This window comes from Ochlerotatus camptorhynchus, unplaced genomic scaffold, assembly GCF_037179485.1.
Source record: "Ochlerotatus camptorhynchus isolate MF236.1 unplaced genomic scaffold, CSIRO-AGI_Acam_v1.1 ptg000315l, whole genome shotgun sequence".
NCBI lineage: Eukaryota > Metazoa > Arthropoda > Insecta > Diptera > Culicidae > Ochlerotatus > Ochlerotatus camptorhynchus.
In genome coordinates, this window is record NW_027040803.1 from 184,365 (window position 1) to 200,994 (window position 16,630).

General features: G+C 42.6%; 2 protein-coding genes across 2 annotated transcripts in view; both read left to right on the forward strand.

The window, feature by feature from the left end:
* Positions 1–2,366, forward strand: part of Ptp36E (protein tyrosine phosphatase 36E) — a 51,272-nt gene extending 48,906 nt beyond the window's left edge. Inside the window, exon 16 of the mRNA XM_065229498.1 lies at positions 2,200–2,366. The gene's annotated coding sequence lies outside the window, so the exon portion shown is untranslated. The remainder of the gene's footprint in view (positions 1–2,199) is intronic.
* A 41-nt stretch (positions 2,367–2,407) lies between these two features.
* Positions 2,408–8,812, forward strand: LOC135707655 (glutamic acid-rich protein-like). Its single transcript, XM_065229501.1, has one exon. It carries the CDS (start codon positions 2,540–2,542, stop codon positions 5,993–5,995), a length of 3,456 nt encoding a protein of 1,151 aa, XP_065085573.1. The 5' UTR covers positions 2,408–2,539; the 3' UTR covers positions 5,996–8,812.
* Positions 8,813–16,630: the final 7,818 nt, after the last annotated feature.

The following is a 16,630-nucleotide window of genomic DNA, read 5'->3' on the forward strand; positions in this document are numbered from 1 at the left end:
TAACACCCCAATGGGTCTGGGTTCAATCCCCAGCCGAGGTCGGTGGGATTTTTCTGAGGCAAAAAAATCTCTGGTCACGTCTTCCTTCGGAAGGGAAGTAAAGCCGTTGGTCCCGGCCCATGTGTGTTGAGTGGGTGCGATATCCTACGCAGGTGTGGAAGCTGCCTTCCTGCACATTCGGTTGCCGTCAATGGATGGCAATCGATGTCCGTCGGTGATTGGCACTAGATTGCGGAAAAGAGACCGACGTTAAATAAAGGAAAAGAGTTACACTGCAAAATACAGTGTTGCCTACAGAGCTGCTGCTTGATCTTGTCATAAGTTTACCAATCTCTTAAATAATTAATAACTTTTTCCTGTCTCGTTTTACATAGAAACGATCTTGAGCTAATTTGTAGCTGAAAATTTTTTCTATAAGAATTGCTATCGAACTGTTTCTCAGGTCAATATGGAAAAAGACTGGAAGGCAATGAACAAAAAGTTGAGATTTCCCATAGTAATTTACATGTAAACTTCAAATGGCTGTGCGAAGTCTGTTTCTAACCAAATGAGTTGTAACTTTGGGAGGCTAATCAGGACCCGATTTGAAACAATTTGAGCACTGTGGAGCGAAAAAGTCAAATTTTGCATAAGTCTACTGCATACGTTCAAAGTGCAGAAGACTCCAAATCGTGACGATCGGCAAAATACAGTGGTAAAGTCACGGGCCCGGAAACTGTACATTCAGATACTGACGAAGCCTCATTGTCTCATCATGGATCAAGGCGGACTTCCAGCAGCTTCTGGGGCTATTATTCTTTACCGCCCAGCACAAGTTTGATGTTCCGGAGGAAGTAAGGAAGCAGAAACTTTCATGATTTGGCAAGCAATCTGTTCATGTGGCAAACGGAGTGCGTCTATCGTGACTACCGGGACTGTAAACGGGGAGATCTACCTCAAGGAGTGTCTACCGAAGCATCTGCTTCCTCTGTTGAAGCAACACGAGGCCCTACGATATTCTGGCTGGATCTAGCTTCGTTCCACTATTCAAATGTTGTCCTGGAGTACCCAAAGACATGAACCTCCCCAACGGAACTAAGGCCCATCGAAAAATACTGGGCTATTATGAAACAGGCACTACGGAAGCATCCCAAGGAGGTCAAATTTGAGGAAGACATGAAGAAAAAGTGGGTTTCCGTACAGAAGAAGCTGCAGCCAGATGTCGTATGGAACCTAATGAGTGGAGTTAAGCGTAAGGTACGAGCGTACGGTTATGGTATTGAAGTTGAATGAAATAAATATGCCAAAAGCTTACTAATGGGTTATATTTTATTGTCTGAAAGTTTGAAAAGGATCGGTCTATTAGGTAATTTTCTACAGCGTTTTTCCGTGATGCAATTTGGTGTGGGACACCCTTTACTATGGTCGCATCGCCTGCTTAAGCTAATCCTGACCCATATCCTTTCTAACTATGCAACTCCTTAGCATCTATGGGGGCGACGGTGAGTCGCCGGTCTCCCGTTAAGTAGATGTTATATGAACAATATCCTTCCTTTACCCGTAACGAAGAAAATGGGTGTGGCCGGCATAGGTAATCGTCACACTTTTCCAATTCTGAATTTTGATTGGAGATCTATTCACTCCAAATAGTTTTCCTTAAGCAATCAGAATAAGAACGTTAAAGGTGATACATGACAGTTGCCAGTATGCAATCTACGAATTACTCCGTTACACATGCAACGCTACGAAATAATAATACCGAACTTGGTAGCAATTCCAACCTCAACAATATTGACAGCATTCAACCCTGGCCATATGCGTTCAATCGAAACTAATTAATCTAATTATTTTCTGGACATAGATTACTGGCGCTTCATTTTGGATTTTCAATTTGATTAACTATAATCGGATAACGTGATTACTCAATTTAAATTAATAAATTATAATTTATATCTGAGCAGCTAATCAGATTAATATTTACCGTCCTATTTCGAATGTAAAATTTAATTTCATTCTAACACAATTATAAACTATTCCCTGGTTTTATCCGGATGCATTAACATTGTCATTCATTTGTGGATTTGTTCATTTAGTTTCGCTACCTACATTTTGTTTTCTTAAATAAACCATCACAAGTCAAAAGATAACGGAACGGAATCCCTCCTGGTAATTTACTTAACTAAATCTTCTCTCCGTCTCTTTCTCTCGTCCCTCTTGCAGGTTTATCGAATTTGGCCGGGGCAAAAGCATCCCGCTGACCCCCGAGTACTCAAATTCCGAACTCTCCAAAGAACTATCGAACGCAGGTCGTGTAATCGTGGAAAAGTCAATCAGAAAACTGCAACGAGGAGAGTGCTACGACCGTGGTCAATCGTTTGACGACAAAAAGTTTGTTATCGACAAGAACGGCAAAATATGCGAACGGAAGAAGAAGGGCCGCCTGTACAGTTTGGGTGGAAATGATCCACCGCGGAGGTGTCATCGCGGCCGGCTGGACCGGCTCAAAACCGTCGGCACGTTCGACATCTCCAACGAAATTTCGCGGCTCAGCCAAAAGACGATGAACCTAAACGAACGCATCATCGGTAACCAACTGTTTGCCCAGAGGGTTGACGAGGTCACTGCCACTGCCATCGGTAGTGCCGCCGGCGGTATCGGTGCCGGGTTGGTCCCATTCATAGCGACGGCCGCCTTTGGACCTGCCCTTACCAATCCCGGCATCGGTACGGCCAACCATCATCAGCAACAGCAACAACAGATCAGTGGCGTCATCCGGCCGGGTAACGGTCCGACGCTGCTGAAGCAAAACACCGAAATCATTCACCTGTCGCCTCATCATCATCTGCCACTCAATCATCCGCTGATGCTGCAAAAACAGCAACAGCAGCTGAAAGCCGCCAAAAGCCGAAGCCTAAGTACGGGTTCCTACATTACTAAAGAATCGAGTGTTCATTCTAGCGTAGAGAAGATTACCAAATCCAATAGCAATTCCGAGTTGACCGAGAACGCGCAAAAGACGATCGAAACAATTCCGAAGAACAAATCATTAGAAGATAGTAGAACAATGAAGCTCAACCAGTCGCACTACTCGCCGATGCGCAAACCGATTCTGCGCAAGTCCAAGAAGATCATCCGTACCGATTCGGAGTTCCTCAAGGGCAACATCTACGAGAAGGAATCAAGCCTGTCGAGCTCGCAGTACACTCCGACTCACGAAAAGCGACGGGAGTTTGCCGAGTACTGCAGCAGCAATCCATCCTCGGAGACGCACAAATCAACCGACGAAAGTTCGAAAAACATTTCGACGGACGAAATCGACACGGTGTTCTCCGATACGATGGAACTGGAACAGATGGAAGCCGACTACAAGATGCATCTGAAGAACAACCTTCAGCGAGAGTACAAAAGTGATAGCGATACCCTAGACGAGGTGGGTAAGAAGCAACCGGACTACAGTACGTGGAAAAATCAAAGCTACGAGAATACGTTCGACATTTTTGAGGAGAAGGAGCAAGAACAGGAGGAAAGTGGGAACTCTTCGAAGGAAGTAACCAAGACCGATGAAGATTCGAAGAAGGAAACCGAACGCTCGAAAAGCGTAGAAGACAGCACTGCGCGAAAGGCTAGTGAAACGGATATCAAGTTCAAACGAACGGCAGATCGGCCGACGGAGTTGGAACTGGGAACTTCGTCGGACGGTAGCAAGAATCCTTCCGTAGACGGTTCGTTCGGTCACATCTTCGAGAAAAACCTCGGTCGATTCAAGAGGATGAATAAACTTTTGAAATGCAAGCGATTCAGCACTTCTGCTCTGTACGATAAGAAGAGTAAACCGAACTTTAAGGAAACCATGTTCTTTGAAGACAAAACCTCACCCGCAAAGCCGACCACGGAACCTGCAGAACGCTCGCCTGTCAAATCCTGTCACTCACAGTCCAAAGCGTCAATCAGCTCTTCCAAGTCTTCCCTCTTCGGTACGAAGAAAGGCAACGTGTTTACTCTCAAAGGCAAAAAGTTTCTGTTCTCCGGCAGTAACAACGCAACCAGCAATGGCAATGCGAAAACTTCCCCGAACAAATCCAAGTCAAACAACGAGATTAGCTACTTCCGAACGAAGTCTACGAAAGGATCGAAGAAATCGCTGAAGAACAATAGCACTGCATGCCTGAATCTGGAAACTACATGCACCTCTCCGCTGTCAGAAGCCTTCTACAATACGACCGGCAGCGTCCGGCTCAGTGCAATGGAGTTGTACGAAAAGTTCTGTTCGCAGGACTTCAGCGGGCTGTACAAACATGAAGCGATTCACCACAGTGACGGTCAAAGTGGAACGGATTCCGAGCCCTACGATCCGAACCGTAGTCTGGGCGCGATACGGAAGTACAAGCGAAGGAACTTTAAGCTTCTGCGGCAAAAGAGTGAACCGAAGTTTTCGTTCAGGTCGGATACGTTGTATGAGAACGAGGATAGCTACGACGATACATGCTACCCGGATGAGGAACAGAAGGACGAGTTCGAGGTGGAGGATTACAATCAGTTTTTGTATGATGAGCAGTACTACGAAGAAGATATAGAGAATCTGAGCATAGAGAACATCTACTACCGGGGGAATTTGGTACGGGAAGATGGAACGGTGGTGGAGGCGTACCAGTACCAGGAGGAAGATGATGAAGAAGGGGATGAAGAGGAGGAGGACGAGGAAGAGGAAGAGGGAGATGACGATGAGGAGGAGGATGACGAAGAAGAAGAAGAAGAAGAAGAAATCCATGAAGAGCAGGGAATAGCAATACCTGACAGGAAATTGCAGCTCCCGCTTATGGATATGGCTACGTCGATGGATTCAGACTGTGATGAGATTTACTTGATGCCTCAGAATGAGTCAAAAAAATTGATCATACACGATTTTCTGTTCCATCATAGTAATAACGAGTTTGACAACGTGGACGACGAGTACGAGGTAACGGAGGAAGAATTGGAAGCAATCGACGCGGGTAAAGATCAGGATACGCTGACGATTTATAAGATTTGTTCCAGGGAGAGTATCCTGAGCTCGAAAGGTGATCTAGACAATATTGCGCTAAGTTCGTCGCTTGATCCATATTTCTTGAAGTCGGATTGCTTGACGGCACTAGAGCGGACTACCTCGCTGGAACTTTTGAGCAATTCCAGTGGAACACTGAACAAATCTACGTTAACCGATTATGCATTTGATACCGTTAAGAACGCTAACCTAGATAGCTGTAGCACATCGAGACTGAGCTTGTCGCTTAAGAGTGAAATCTTCGAGGAAACGTTGGCCAACGGAGCCAACAGTGGGTCCGGAGAGATCAAGCAGATAAAGAATTGGAACATCGAAGATTTCACGCTTACGCCGGATGGATCGTTTTCGGACGAAACCATGGATGAGCTGTTGAAGACTCACCTGGCGGAAGAAGGTGACAGTAAGACAACACCTACCGAAACGAGGGAGACTGTTGTAAATCCTTTGACAAGCGAATACACGATCATCGATCTAGATGAAGAACCGTATATGATGGATCCGGCGATATCGGACTTCACTAACGAAATTACCAAGGAGTTTGATCTGCTGTTCTCGCGCGCCGAAACGGAATCACGTGCTGCCAGCTATTCTGGCAGTCCGGCGTACGACGAAGAAGAGGACGGCCAGCAACCCATGCACCTGGACCAACTGGACGTCCAACCAGCGGTGGTTATTGAACTCCCTACTCGATACTCAATGCAGAAACTAGAACCCATCAACCTAGACGCCGATGAAATAACGATAAACAGACATACCGAGGACCAACTCAAAATGCAACACGATAGTGCCAAAGAAGTAGCTGTAGTAGATAACAAGTGTAGTAAAACGGTAGATAAACAGAAACCATCGGAGCCAGATCGAACGACGACGGCGGTGGCTGCTGCTACAGATGCGACAGGCGGCGATCGTTTGCGGAAGGCTCGTAGTCAATCCCTAGGTAATCTGAAGAACAAAACCAAATGTTTTCCATTATAGAAGTTAAGAAACGCTGTAATTAGTCGACTAGCGGTATAGGGAATGTGGACCGGGTCGTTTGGTGTTTCTGATTCCACTCCGCGGCTCACCATTCTTTCGTTCGACGTTGTTTAGAGTATGTTTAGAGTGTAAATTGTTATGTGGACGATGATGTGGAAGATTGTATGGCGGATCTTTTACCACGAACAGGAATTCAATCCGGCGCCCTTTTATACGTTACGATAACTCTACACTGATAGTGATAGGAAATCTCACCTCTCATTTCAATTGTTGTATAGGAAAACGCGTAGTGAGCTAAATAAACAAAAAAAAATATATCAACTCATCATCCATCATCCAAACCAAGCCAAAAATTGTAAATTAAAACCAGAAAAAGATGACATGTTCTAAAACTCAAATAGCTAAACCAAATTGTAAAGAATGTGTGGAACACTTCTTTCGGAAACCCTAAGTATAAGATAACCGCAGTAGGCATTGACATACCAACACACTCACCCGAGTTCGTTTTCACTAAAACACACATACATGGACACACAAACACAGTTTTACACACATGAAACGTACACATCCATACATATAGTGAAAAGGAAAAAACATACATTTATACATATTCCATTTGTTGATTACTATATATTTTTTGAAGGAGAGGTTTATTGTGGTCTTACACCAGTAAGAAAGAGAAAAAGTTTACCTTAAGTCAATGAAAATAATTGGATTAGCGTACACTTCTTATAGGCAAAAGAATTAAATTTATACATATTACCTTGGACATTTGAAAAATAGTAGTTAAAATATATATAAAAGAAAAAACAAAAGTGTGATACAGTGAAAGAACAGTGGTTAATTGTTGTAATGAAAAAGGAAACCAAACAAACGTCTTAAAAAGACGATAATTATTAATTTGTTGGATGTAAAATTTATATATGAAACATATAAACCCAACTCGGTGTTGTTTGCTCGAATTGAAAATAAAAGAAAAGTTTACGGTATTGGGATTCGAAGGTGCAATACATGGAAATGAAAGTTAACTTTTGTATCATCTCTAAGAGGATCCCATATTTTTATACAAACAGCTTTTAAACTACTTCTACGAAAGATAACTCTCTCAGCAAAGCTTGTAGTTTTCTAACGTAACATAGCGAAGAATGACATTTTATACGATATACAATTTTTAATCAACAGCAGCAGCAGCAACAAACAAAACAGTAGACTCTCCTTCGAAATGGCCTTAAATTAAATGAAAGGATTCCAGGACTCCATTATAGTACATCGTCGAATCATACTCTTTTTATCATAATTGAAATACTCTAACGATACTTCAGAAGAACAAAAATGACCAAAGCACGTTTTAAACTTGATAAATAATACCACGCTACACTGGAAAAAAAATAATCTTTTAAACGAGCATCCTAAGGAAACAAAATCATTAATATCGTTACGATTTAAGCAGACTGTTTTTGACCTGTAAACCGAAGCCAAAGCTCATAGAATATTCTTTGTTAGTTCTCAAACTTTCTATAATAACTCATTTGTAATCTTACCGAACGTTACTTCACATCGGAAGGCATCATTGTACTCATTAAGCGATTGTAACCTTATTCCGAAAACCAACAGAGAGCAAGCAACACCGAGTTTCCAATCCACCATAATTGTTGTCAATGATTGTCATTAAGCGTTTTTTATGATACCTTTTAAGGCAGCAACCATCCGTCGTCGTAAAAGCGTATGGGAAATTCTGAGTTTAGTGTCCATTTCGTATCAATTGCTGGTTCCGCTGCTGGGAAGATAAACACAAACACACACAAAATCGATTAATTTTCTTTCCAACCGGAGCAAAACAAACACAACAACAACAACAACAAAATAAACAGTAGGCGCTGCCGTGTAGCAGCTGACACACAACAGACAACCAAAATCCAAACATCCATCGGTGTGATTTGTAACGTTTAATGTAAAATTTCCTCGTGTAAAGCAAGAGTAAACCATCAACCATAGCAAAGAGAATGCGATAAATGCACAAAACCAAAACAAAAAAAAAACACGATATGATTGCTGTTGAATGTTTTATATTATTTGTAATATTGGAATTCCAACGGAACTAACAACTTTTTGTGTCTGTACCTCCTCTCACTGTCCGTCGAGAATAAAGCATGGAAGATAAACCCATCAAACTTTGTAATACGTTAGCCTAAAAGAAACAAACAAATTTGTTAGCCTCCTCGTGGAAATCAATTTCCCACAAACAGCTAAGCCACCACATATGTAAACAAAGAAATTATTTAATCGGATAAACGTAAACGTTGTTATCGTTGAAAATACCTATATTCATATTTTTGAAACCAAAGTCGCTATTTACTCCCTGGTGAACGATGTCTAAGCAATTTTTCGTGCAATTCTATTTGCCTGTCACTAACTATAAACAAATCATAATTCAATCAAACAACTGACGCGAAACCAAAACAAATGATAGCAACAAAGCAGTAAAAATCTCTCGTCCAGTAACCACTAGAGTAGAGCAGTTGACTATTCGTTCCGGACGACTGCCTGACTGCACGTGCAACTTCAAAGTGTTGATCTCCGAATGATATTTTTCTGCTCTTTTTTAATTTACGTTTTTTTTTTCGAACAACACTACAGAAGCTAGATCATTAGTATCATTTCTATTTTTTCTTTCTAATTTTTATATCGAATAAACAAACCAAACAAACTAAACTCTACGAGAAAAATTCCTTTTGTTACATTTATAACTAGGTGAGAATGGAAAAAAAAAATATTTTTATAGGAAATAAAGAAATATATATAAACTGTAAAAACCGATTTCACTTCTGGGTTTGCCTGTTCTAAACGTATCCCAATATTCCCCTATGAATTCAGTGAATAAGTCTCAAATCTTTGAAACAATAAACTCAACACAATAAATGAATTTCTAGCATTTCTAAGGGCCTAGTTGCGATGATCGATTCTCTCGATCGATTTTCGCTATCGATTAGTACAACTAATTTCCCGATAAATTTCCAATGTTGCTAGCAAAATCAATAGCAAATGCTCCGAAAAAGAATACTCTTTTTACACTTATGCTAGTCCACTGGCTAAGCCAGCTCAACCAACTAGTACGACTTTCAGTTGTTCCTGAAATCGCATGATGCTGACGCTCTGTTTACATTATGCTGGCTACTTTTTAGTACAGTGCTAGTGCACTGTGTGGGACCTCCCTTAGCTCAGTCGGTAAAGGCACAGCTACAAAGCAAGACCATGCTGGAGGTGGCTGGGTTCGATTCCCGGTCTGGTCTAGGAATTTTTCGGATTGGAAAATTTCTCGATTTCCTTTGGGCATAGAGTATAATTGTACTTGTCACACAATTATACTAATACGAAAATGGTACAGGCATCGAAAGCTCTCAATTAATAACTGTGAAAGTGCATCTAGAACACTACATAAGTGCTCTCAGCAATAAGCTAATATGCCATACACAATAAGCTTGAAATGCGAGGAAGAAGAAGAAGTAGTGCACTACTGTGGTTACCTGACTTATAACGAATATACGTTGTATACGAGTAAACCGAATACAACGTATAGTTTGTCTAATTTTACTTTGTAAATGCTATGCAAAATTAGACGAATCATATGTTGTATTCGGGGTACTCGTATACAACGTATATTCGTTATAAGTCAGGTAACACAGTAGCGCTATCAAATAAGCGCAGATGTAAACACCACACAAGAGATTCGATCATCGAACTCAAGATTTGTTTATTTGATGAAACAGCCCAGCCCATAAAAAAAAAACCAATTGGTTTACACAAACGACTCAATTGCGTCAAAAGTGAGTTGAATTTTTCGGGCTTTTCAGGAAAAACTTCTCGAATTTGAGGAAAATCGACAGTGGTCAATCAGTCGATAAGTATACTCCTAGACTGAGTAAAATTTCAATGGATTTCCCTCATATTCGAGAAGTATTTCCCTCGGTTTCCACGACTTTTTTCCCGGAAAATTATACTAACTTTTTAATTAATCCACTATTGGCGAAATTGAGTCGATTCGAAACAATTTGGAATGATCTGATCGACCGTGTGAAAATAGATGAATCTGTGTAATTTTTTGCATACCAGTCGGGCGGTTCTAAATGTCGCAGCGATTTGGATGACCACTCGTCTCCATCGAAATCCAAGAACAACCCCCTATCGAGAAAAACGTTGCGAAGTGCACGTGCTTCAGTGAGGGCTGCTCGTTGTGTGAAGTTAGAGACTTAAACTGAAATTGATCTTCAAACAACAAACCCATTCGACCTTGGCCATGAGCTTCTTCTTCTTCCTTCTTTTATTTAACGTCGTAATCCGTAATCTAGTGCAAATCAGAAACGATATTAAATAAGAGACGCGCTAAGACTGAAGCCAAAAGTTCCAATCGAACCGTCAAACGCTGTTCCAATCGAGCAATGTAAATAAACACGAGCGCTTCGCGAAGAAAAGTGTGGGAAGTATTGAGATTGGTGTTGAATTTAATTGTTGAGGTTGGTTGTGTTGACCTGAGTGATGCGGAGAAACACGAAATGGTTGTCAAAAAGAATCCAACGATTGAGAGCTGCTAAAAGTGTTACTGTTTAAAACAATCTCCGTCGGCAGAGGAAGTATTGTGGTCAATGTTAAAAATGTTGTCATTTAATTCAACAAAAAAAGTCTTTATTTTTAATGCACTTTGTTCTATATATTTTTTTTTTACACGTTTGTATTAACAGTACATAATATTTATTGATCACATTCAAATAAACATGCTTTGACTATCGTATTTAGTTTTTCGCATTTTCCATACTTTTTCCGCGTTTAATCTATGTCGTATCAATGATTTTATAAGACAGCTCTTCAATTCGTGGCAGTTTGGTAACATTACTGGGAAAGGAACAGAATGCAGGTATGTTGAAAACGAGGTTGAAAACTCTTTCCCTGAATTTTCAATACCATCCTCTCTCAGCTGTGTATAACAGTAGTCCAACGTCGCATAGTAATAGAAGATTTGTTCTGAAGGATAATCACGTAGACTGTCTGTTGATTTTTGTAGCAAAATAGTATAGCGGCCGATTTCTAAATCAAAAGGAACTCGGGTTGTGTACATTGAAAGACGTTCATTGCACGGTTTATTAGTAATTAATGAATTTAGTAGTATATTTCTACAATGGTGAAACAGGGCACGATCTTGCGATGCAATAATAACATTTCCTTAATTAATAGAATCGCCTGAAGAGAAATCATAGCACTCGAAAGTAAATAATACAACGAACAAACGAACTTGAACGAACTGCTGAAGGAAGAATGTAAACAAGCTTTGTAAGAGTCATGTGGGTAGGTGCACTTCCAACACCATGTACACGTTATTTATGGAGCAAAGTATGAACTTTTGACAGCATGTATATGCAATTTGAGAGCAGTGCATTAGCAAAACAATATGTTTCATCGGAAAATTTTCAAGTTGTTTCCTGCTGACTTGCAAAATAAAATCGGCTGTGTTCGCAATACCCAGGTTTTGACGTAGACTACGTCTTACGGGAAGGTACTGGGGGTTAATCAAAAATCTAAAATTGCGATCGATAGGAAATACCTTTCGTAAGCTGTTTCAATAAACGATTTTTCAATTTTTTATAAAAAAAACTGTTCCTCATAATCAAGTACAATTTGGCTGCACATCGTGCTGCTTGAATCTGAAAAGCTATTAAACAGCGCTGCTAATGTGCCCCAACTCTCATCATTCTTTGCTCGACTGTCGAGCTGTTCAGTCCGTATTTTCTCTCGAGTTCTCGATTCGATTTTGTTTCGTTTTGTGCTGTCGCGTTGCGCCGTGGAAGTGTCGCCATCTTCTCGCATTCTGGCAAGTTTAATTGAACTTGCAAACACGAAACAAATGGTGCGTAAACGTGCCAATGAGCCAGCAGCGGGCCCTTCAAAGAAGGTGCTAATCAAGCCCAGCGCGTCGCAGGATGACGCCGGAAAACGAGTACTGCAAGCCAACCAGTATGCAGTACTCCCGGAAGAAAATGGCGTTCCCATTGCAAGACGAGAGCGGATTCCCCCGCTTTTCACGCCGGTGAAGGATGTTGCCAAGCTGGGTGCCGAACTGGCAAAACACAAGCTGCTGCCTCGCTTCAAGCTTTGCAGTATCGGTACCAAAATCATGTGCTCCAGCCTGGAGGAGTACAAACAAATAGGAAGTTTCGCAGAGCAAGCCACTGAAGGTGGTTTTGCGTGGATTACCGTCGTTCGAGGCTGCTGCGGTGAAATCCGAGCAGGAGCGGCTTGGGCTCCAACCTGAGGCCATGTTCCAGATGAACCGGTGTCCCAACCAAAACACCAGCTTCCGTGATCAGTTGTTCCTGGTTCATTTCACGAAGGGATCCACCAGTCTTGCAGCTCTGAGATCCAAAATCCGGGACCTGTTTCAGGTCATCATCAGTTGGGAGCATTACAAACCCCAACATCGTGATGTAACGCAGTGTATGAACTGCCTCTCATATGGCCATGGCACCAAAAACTGCCACATGAAGACAAACTGCGGCAAGTGTGCTGGAACTCACTCAACTGCGTCCTGTGAGCAAGTCGATGACATCGAGCCAACGTGTGTCAACTGCGGTGGAAACCACCAAGCCTCCAATCGCGGATGTCCCAAGCGAGTGGAGTTCATTAATATCCGTCGGAAGGCTACAATCAACAACCAGGTCGGTCGCCTCCGTAATCATCGTTCGCCTCCTGTACTCACGGAAGTCCAGTACCCAGCTCTCCAGCCCCGTCGACATGTTCCGAACCTAGCCCCGCTTCCGCTCAACAACCAACAAGCCAATCCTGCGAGTATGCAAATGGTTCCCAACAGTCGAATAGTTCAGCATCGTCTCGCTGCTGCTGCGGCCCAGCCAATTCCAGGTTCATCCACCGCCCCTGGTTTATCATACGCTGCTGCTGTCTCAGGTGAACCTGTTGACGATTCTCCGTTCACCTCGGAGGAACTTGTGACGCTCGTGGCCGAGGCCATTATCATCATGCGCACCTGCAAGACTCGATCTGAACAGCTACATGCTACCCTGTCCCTTGTCACTAAGTATGGACCGTGAAGCAATCAAGATCGTAAATTGGAATGCTTGCTCCTTGAAGAGCAAAAACATCGAGTTTGTTGACTTTCTCAACGAACGGCAAATCTTCATAGCCGTCATCACCGAGACACACTTGAAGCCTGAGCTGAACGTCTTCCTTTCCGAGTTTCGGCTCATAAGGCTTGACCGCACCAGCTCCGTGGGAGGGGGAGTGGCCATCGCTGCAAGGCGGAACATCAGCTGCCGGCTACTACCAAGCTTCCAGCTGAAAATTATCGAAGCCATTGGAATTGAGGTGAGCACATCGCTTGGTCCAATCATCATCATCGCGGTCTACTGCCCCAAGCAAACCAACATTAGGGACGGCTCGGTCGCAGACCTGCGAAGAGACATCATCAAGCTAACACGACGGCGGCAAAATTTCGTCATCGCTGGCGACCTGAACGCCAAACATCAAGCCTGGGGCAATAGTCGGCGAAATCAGAACGGCACAATATTATACAACGATCTGCAGCAAGCCCACTACAACATTCTGTGTCCGGACTCTCCCACCCGGTTGAGTCGATCCGGAGCTCATGCCACCATCGACATCTTCATCAGCAACATTGGCGATAACATCTCCGAACCTATCGCCTATCAGGAACTGAGCTCGGACCACTATCCGGTGGTGGCCGAAGTAGGTTCCTCGGCCAATAGGTTTCAAGTTTCCCGGCGAAATTACCATCGTGTCAACTGGCAGCAGTATCAGCGCTATGTGGACACAGCAATCAATTACGACGTCCTTCCGGAGTCGTTCGAAGAAGTCGATCTGTGTCTGCAAGCCATCGAAGAGGCGATATCCCGTGCCAGGGAGCAACACGTACCAGCATCCAGACAGGTGAGTCATTCTCTGAACCTTGACAGCCCAACCAAAGATCTTATCAGGCTCCGTAACACCATTCGTAGGCAGTTCCAGCGTTCTGGGCTGCCCCACTTGAAGACCAATGTCAATAGGCAAACCAAAATTATCCAGGCCAGGATGGTGGAACTCAGAAATAACGATTTTACCAAAAAGATTCGCTCTCTCCCAGATTGTGCAAAACCATTTTGGAAGATGACCAAAATTTTGAAAAATAAGTCGAGACCGATCCCTCCGCTTTCTTCTGTTGACCACTTAGACCCATCCCTACTGATAACCTCAGTTGAAAAGGCCAATGCTCTTGGCCAACATTTTGTGATTTCACATAATCTTGGTCAAACCATGGTGAGCCCCCATGGGCCTGCCGTCCTGGAGGCAATGACTAGAGTCGCTGACACCCCCGTAGTAGTGCATGATCATAGTAGAATATCGGCTGATGAGGTGATAGCAGCTATTAGAAGTACTAAAAACATGAAGGCTGCGGGTATGGATGGTGTAGTCAACCTCGAGTTGAAAAACTTGAGTATTGACTTCTTCAACCATCTTACCGTTATCTTCAACAAATGTTTGGAGCTTGGCTACTTCCCCGCATGCTGGAAGTTAGCCAAAGTGATTCCAATACACAAGCCTGGCAAAGATCCTACCAGTGCCAAAAGCTATCGCCCCATCAGCCTCTTGTCCTCCATCTCGAAGCTATTCGAAAAATTGATACTCAGCCGTCTGCTGGTGTTTTCAAATGATAATAACATCTTTCTCAAAGAGAAATTCGGGTTTAGGAAAGGCCACTCTACCATCCACAAACTTGAACGGGTTACTAACATCATCAAGCGGAATAAGTCCGTTTCCAATACATCTGTCATGGCATTGTTGGACGTCGAGAAGGCGTTCGACAATGTCTGGCATGATGGTTTATTGTACAAGCTACATCGATACAACTTTCCGATCTACCTCGTGAAGATCATCAAAAACTACTTGTCGGGCAGATCATTCCAGGTCTACTTGAACAATGTCCCCTCTGATACGTTCAACGTTGATGCTTAAGCCTGGCCTGGTCGAGTGAAGTAGTCTACCTTGCTCTCACCCTCGATAGCAAATTGCTATTCCGATCCCATGTGGACAAAACATCCAACAAGTGTAACATCTTGATCAGGTCGCCTACCCTCTGATAAACAGGAAGTCCACCCTATCCCCCAAAAACAAGCTTGCTGTCCACAAGCAAATCATTCTGCCGGCTATTGAGTATGGTATGCCAATCTGGGAGAGATTGTGCTAAGTGCCACCACCTAAAGCTTCAGATGATCCAAAACAAGATCCTCAGAATGATCCTTAACAGTCCACCGCGAACTCGTAATTCTGAGATTCACCACCTGGCCGGTCTTCAAACACTCGAGGAGCGAAAGACTTCCACGCTGGAAAGGTTCAGAGTCGCCTGTCTACGATCAAACCACCAGATCATTCGTGATTTGGCAACCTAGTTTAAGTAGTTAGGTGCTCAAGTAGGTAGGTTATCAAATTTTTAAATTCAAACCAAAACAATCCCACAAACCAATTAACTAGAACAAAGATGAAGAGCCAAAGGATAACCAATTGAAATGTTAAATCAAATGTTGAAACATAAAAACCCAGAAAATAAACGTAAATTTTACTACTACTGCCCCAACTCATTTTCGCTTCGAACGGCGGGTAAACCGGTAGCAGCAGCAGTAGCAGTAGCAGCAGTAGGAAGGCGGTTCCTGTCAAGCGCGCAGCGTTTGAGTTTTGCACCTCGAACTTTGCGCGTCGTTCCCGTCGAGATCACTGGCTGCTGGTAGCAGCGTCGGCTCGATGGCGCAAGCGCTCCTTGGCTGAATGATAACTACAAATCTCGATTACTTTTCGAAAGGACATATCCGCTTTTGTAAACAACGCATTTTATCGTCGTTTAGGCATAATTAATAGCTCGCCCCACATACTAACACCACTATATCAGGTAGGGGAAAATTTCCTCTATCTCATGGTAGTGTTAGCATGCGTGGGTGAGCTACCAGTTACGCCAAATCGACGATCAAATGCGTTGTTTACAAAAGCTGCCCAAGTAACAAATTGATGCTTAACAAGTGTTCTTTCAACGATTTTAATTCAGGCTTACTTTGAATAATTGTTGTACATAGACCACTTTAACTTTTGTTCAGCTTTTAAACATCTAAATCTGGTGATTTTAATCAGCCCAAAGCTTAACAACAATCTAATTTATAAGCTTTTCAATGCATTAACCAACAGTCTTTTCCAACCCTTGTTCAGCCTTAATTTTTTATTTAAAAAAAAAATGTAATGGAAGACCTCTCCATATCTTATATTTTTTATGATACTGCTTTAGAATGTTGCTGACTAATTGGATTTACATATTTATATTGTTATTATATGTCTAAAAATACCTTTACATTTCGGGATTCGAACCGGCAGTCGCTGATTCGCAGGCGTCAACTATACCCACTCGACCACATAAGCATATTTGAGGCAGAAGGTATGATCATTAGCATGAAGCACGTCAAAATTAAGTTGAATAATAGCAACAAAAAGAGTATTGTACAGCAATGCCGAATTATAAACAATACATTGTGACAGTAAAACATTTCTCTCATTTCAAGTGCAGTAAACACAATCTGGACACAAATGCGCGATGTA

Bases quoted from the DNA above. Each gene is read 5' to 3' on its own strand.
- LOC135707655 (XM_065229501.1), top strand. From the start codon at position 2,540: ATGAACCTAAACGAACGCATCATCGGTAACCAACTGTTTGCCCAGAGG.